Source organism: Meleagris gallopavo, chromosome 7 (assembly GCF_000146605.3).
Source record: "Meleagris gallopavo isolate NT-WF06-2002-E0010 breed Aviagen turkey brand Nicholas breeding stock chromosome 7, Turkey_5.1, whole genome shotgun sequence".
In the NCBI taxonomy this organism is placed as follows: Eukaryota; Metazoa; Chordata; class Aves; order Galliformes; family Phasianidae; genus Meleagris; species Meleagris gallopavo.
The window spans coordinates 14888261-14892423 of record NC_015017.2 but is presented as its reverse complement, the minus strand read 5'-3'; the positions used below and the strand labels follow the sequence as shown (position 1 = coordinate 14892423).

Below are 4163 nucleotides of genomic sequence, written 5' to 3'. Positions count from 1 at the left end.
AGCAAAATATTCTGTAACAAAGTATTACTTTGGATTTTTAAAAATTTTTTGTCTGTAAAACAGCCAAAGATTTTACAGGCAATTAGAGTTCATCATGCTGGTAGACATTGTACTCCTTAGCTGATATGAAGCCATCTCCATCATGATCATTCTTCTTAAATATATCAGCTAAAATTTCATCATGGACTGAGGGATGACGTTTTTTTCCATCTCTTGCAAATTCTTCTTTCAAATATTGGCTTATCTAGAAGGAAAAAAAAAATCAACTATTGTGGCTTTTATACCAGAACTCAGCAGCTATCTTCAAGAACACTGGGGTATACGTGTGAGTAACTGTGACTGCAGTGTAGGCATGTCTGAAGTTACTTTCCTATTATGCCTGGGACATATTAGTAGAGTAAAGCAAATGTCAGCATGACACTGTATAGTTTGTCTAAGCATACAAAAGCTTTCCATAATGAACTCCATCAAAAGCAGCTCGTGTAAGGATAACACGATAAAAGTATCTCCAAAGTTTTATAAATACAATCCATTCAAAATTACGTCAAATTACCTCGAGTTCAGAGAGCTTCTTGTCACTGTCCTTGTCTATTTGATGAAATGCTTCAACACTGCGAGGTCCCTTATTTACTGCGTAAAGTTCAATCTCAAAGATGAGTGTTGCATTTGGTGGAATCTTGCCCTGTGCTATGAATAGAAGAAAAAGCACATTTAAGAAATCATAATGTATATTCAGTGATCACACATGGTAAATGTGCACATAAATTTTCCTATTTTTTCTTACAAAAGACAGTGTTAATATTCAGATTAAATGCTTGATTTAAATATTACATAGCTAGACTTATCAGCTCATGTTCTGATGTGACACTGGTTCAGCAGGTCATTGTGTTAGAGAGACTATTTTGAGAGAGACTTGATAATAATATACTTCCCTAAAAATTATATTGTTTATACCCTATTTTCAAAAATGAGGATGTAGTCAACTTTGAGGAGTGATTCTGCATCATGAAAAACAAAATTTCTGATGTTCTCACTGTTTCTTATACTGTCCTATGATGAGGCTTACTGAGAGATCAATTCTAAGATGTATGTATTAATTTAATATCTGCAATGTGATTTGTAATATATGCATTATAGTATTAGACCAATGTTTTATGCACTTTCTGTCTGGAGAAATGAGCAGGTAATATCAGGTTTTACAAATTTACTATGAATTATACCTACGATTAAAGGACACTATGCAAAATAGCAAGTTAAATATGCATCTCGTTAGGAACAAGCAATAGCATGTAATTCATCTGATTCACATTTGAAAACCAAAACAACCCCCAAAAAATCTTGCAACCGAAAAAGTCCTAAAGAACCACTGGAATATTTTCTCTGGTCCCTAAAGAAAAACATCAAAACATGTTAGACAGTATTATTCCCGTGTCAAAGCATTTGCCTATTAACATAGGGCATTGTATCATGCATATGGCAAAAAAAAAAAAAAAAAACTGAAACAGACCGGAATAAACAGATCAGGTCTGAAAGTAAAGCCAAAAAAGCTTTTAGAAATCATGCAGTTTAATATTAAAATGTGAACATGCAAGCTGCTTCTATTCATAGCCAAAGCTAGTGTGCATGACTTTTGACAGAATGTTGAGCTTGTGACCATAAACTGAAGAAAAACTAAACATACTTTGCTTACAAGAACAAGGCAAACAAAACTATTACTTATACTTCTCATCTATAATATTGATGTTAAAAATCACAAGTACTAAAGTTCAAAGATTTTCATCTTAAAAGCCTGAACATGTAGAAGTTTTAAATATAACTGAATATATACCACTTTTTGTATACTACTTACCAAATAAAGATACAGTACTAGACTTCAGTGCCAGTATTTATGAATATACATACCGACAAAGGAAAGATATGTAAAGATTTAGAAAGCCACATGCATCTTTTCTAACTCAAGATTAGGCAGGCATCTTCCACAACATGCAGGAATACGCTGAGACAGAGGAGACAGGTATGTTTCAGAAACAGAACAGTTTCTTGATGTGCTACCTAGAACAAACAGTTAATGCTAATATTAGATTAAAAGAATGTATTTTTATTTGTGTTTCTCCTTGTTGCAAGATTTGCTCATTAAACATTATGCTCAAGAGGTAAAAATTTGATCCTATTTCATTGGCTATAGTGGAATTACATCAAACATGGAACTGATGCATGAGATTCTAACACAATAACATATACCAAATAATTACTATACATCAGAACTTGCATTTTCAAAAAAACTAGTACACCCAAACCCCAAACCAGGCTGCATTTATGTACAGCAAACACTACATAAAAATGACTAGAAGTCTTTTTATTTAAAATCATAAATTCAAATCAGATTTCATGCATTGTATTGATGCAATTATTAGGCTATGTGATGATGTTGTGCATTAACTATCCAGAAATGTAAGCAATCTTTTAACCAAATGATTTCCAGTTAAATTGATTCAGTGGTATGAGCTGGATTACATTCTGTTTTGCTCAGAAGAATTTCATTAAGAGGCTAAAGCTAGTAGGAGTGAAATAATAGAAACTAAGTATGAATAGAATATGATTTCAGGTTGGATCATAGGATTCCTCTCAGAAAGAGGGGTGAGGCCTTGAACAGTTGCCCTGGTAAGCAGCAGTCTCTGTGCAGATGTGGTACTGAGGGACATGGGTTAGCAGGCATGGTGGGTTGATGGCTGGACTAGATGATCTCAGTGGTCCTTTCCAACCTTAATGGTTCTATGGTAATATAGTAAAACAAAATGCACATATGAATCATGGAGATCTTCCTCTGGCCGTATGGTTTTGATATTGTAGCAGCACTCACAAAACCAAGGCAGGCGGCATGTACTGGGAATTCTGATGCAAAATGCAGAGCTTTGGTGGCAGTCTGTGAAAAGGACTGCTTAAATCAAACTGGAATTAGCAAAATTAAGCCATGCTGCACCAACTCTTAGTCATTTACAATACTGCTTGTTTGTTTGAAGGTAAATAAAACAGCAAAAAAAAATTTTTGTTTTTAAACTTTTTTTTACCGTATCCTTGCTGTCCATATGCTAATGATGGAGGGATGACCACTTTCCGTTTTTCTCCAGGACACATATTCATCATAGCAATATCCAACCCCTTTATGACTTGTCCAACACCCAGAACGAACCATTTTGGATGACCATCATTTTGCGTCCGACTGTTAAATAAATAAATAAATAAATAAAAAATTGAGTGGATAACAACAAATTTCGTGTTCGCATATATTTTTAAAATGATTTTAGGTTATCAGTCAGTGAAAGCATGCATTACATTATTAGATGATTTCTAAGGTCCCTTCCACCTTAAAGCCATTCTACGATTCTATTATTAAAACAGAAGTACGTTTAGATAGTAATAATACCTTAAGTATAATACCATTTTTCTGCTACGTTTATAATTAAATGTGTAAGAGAGCTTTTGTGTTAAAAAATACTCACTCCAATGGGGGAAAAAATGCAAGTAAAACAGTAGTTAAATGTAGGGTTATCTGTTGATTTTTTTTTTTTCTTAAATAACAAGTGGAAGGATGAACTAAGGCTGGATCGTAATCTAGGCCACTGCCTGTAAAATCTGTCAAAACAAGGGCAAGGGATGAGCCTAAAGGAAGGCCGGCCGGCTTCCCCGAGGCAGTTCGGGACACGGAGGAAAGCGCTCGCGGCTGCAGTCTCGTTGTCGGCCTGGGCCGGGGCACCAGGCCCACCGTGCAGAAGCGTGCGGTGCAGGGAAATTCCTGCCCCAAACGGCTTATTTCCATCAAAGCAGCAAGCGCCCGCCTCAGTGTGCTACCGCTTCCCCTCCGGCACCCTCGGCACTCGGTACAGAGGGATGAACGAGCCCGAGAGGAGGAGGAACGCCGCTGCCGGTCGCTCCGGTGCCCGCTGCTCGGGGAAGGCCGCGCCACGTCCACCGCCGCCTCCCCGTGCCCACCTGCAGTAGAACTTGGAGCCATTGCTGGCCAGGAAGCCGTCGTAATGCGCGTTCAGCAGGTCCCCCTTCTTGCTCTTGGGGCTGCAGCCGTCGGGGAGGTGCAGCACCTCTATCTTCACCTCCTCCTCGGCCCGCGCTGGGGCCGCCAGCAGGGCCAGCGCCGCCAGGAGCAG

General features: G+C 38.0%; 1 protein-coding gene across 1 annotated transcript; it reads right to left on the bottom strand.

Moving 5' to 3' along the window:
• Positions 1-6: 6 nt before the first annotated feature.
• Positions 7-4160, bottom strand: FKBP7 (FKBP prolyl isomerase 7; the record flags this gene model as incomplete). Its single annotated transcript, XM_010713588.3, has 4 exons — positions 7-244; positions 554-687; positions 3069-3220; positions 3991-4160. Coding segments are annotated over 4 exons (618 nt in total), but the record flags the coding sequence as incomplete, so codon positions are not given.
• Positions 4161-4163: the final 3 nt, after the last annotated feature.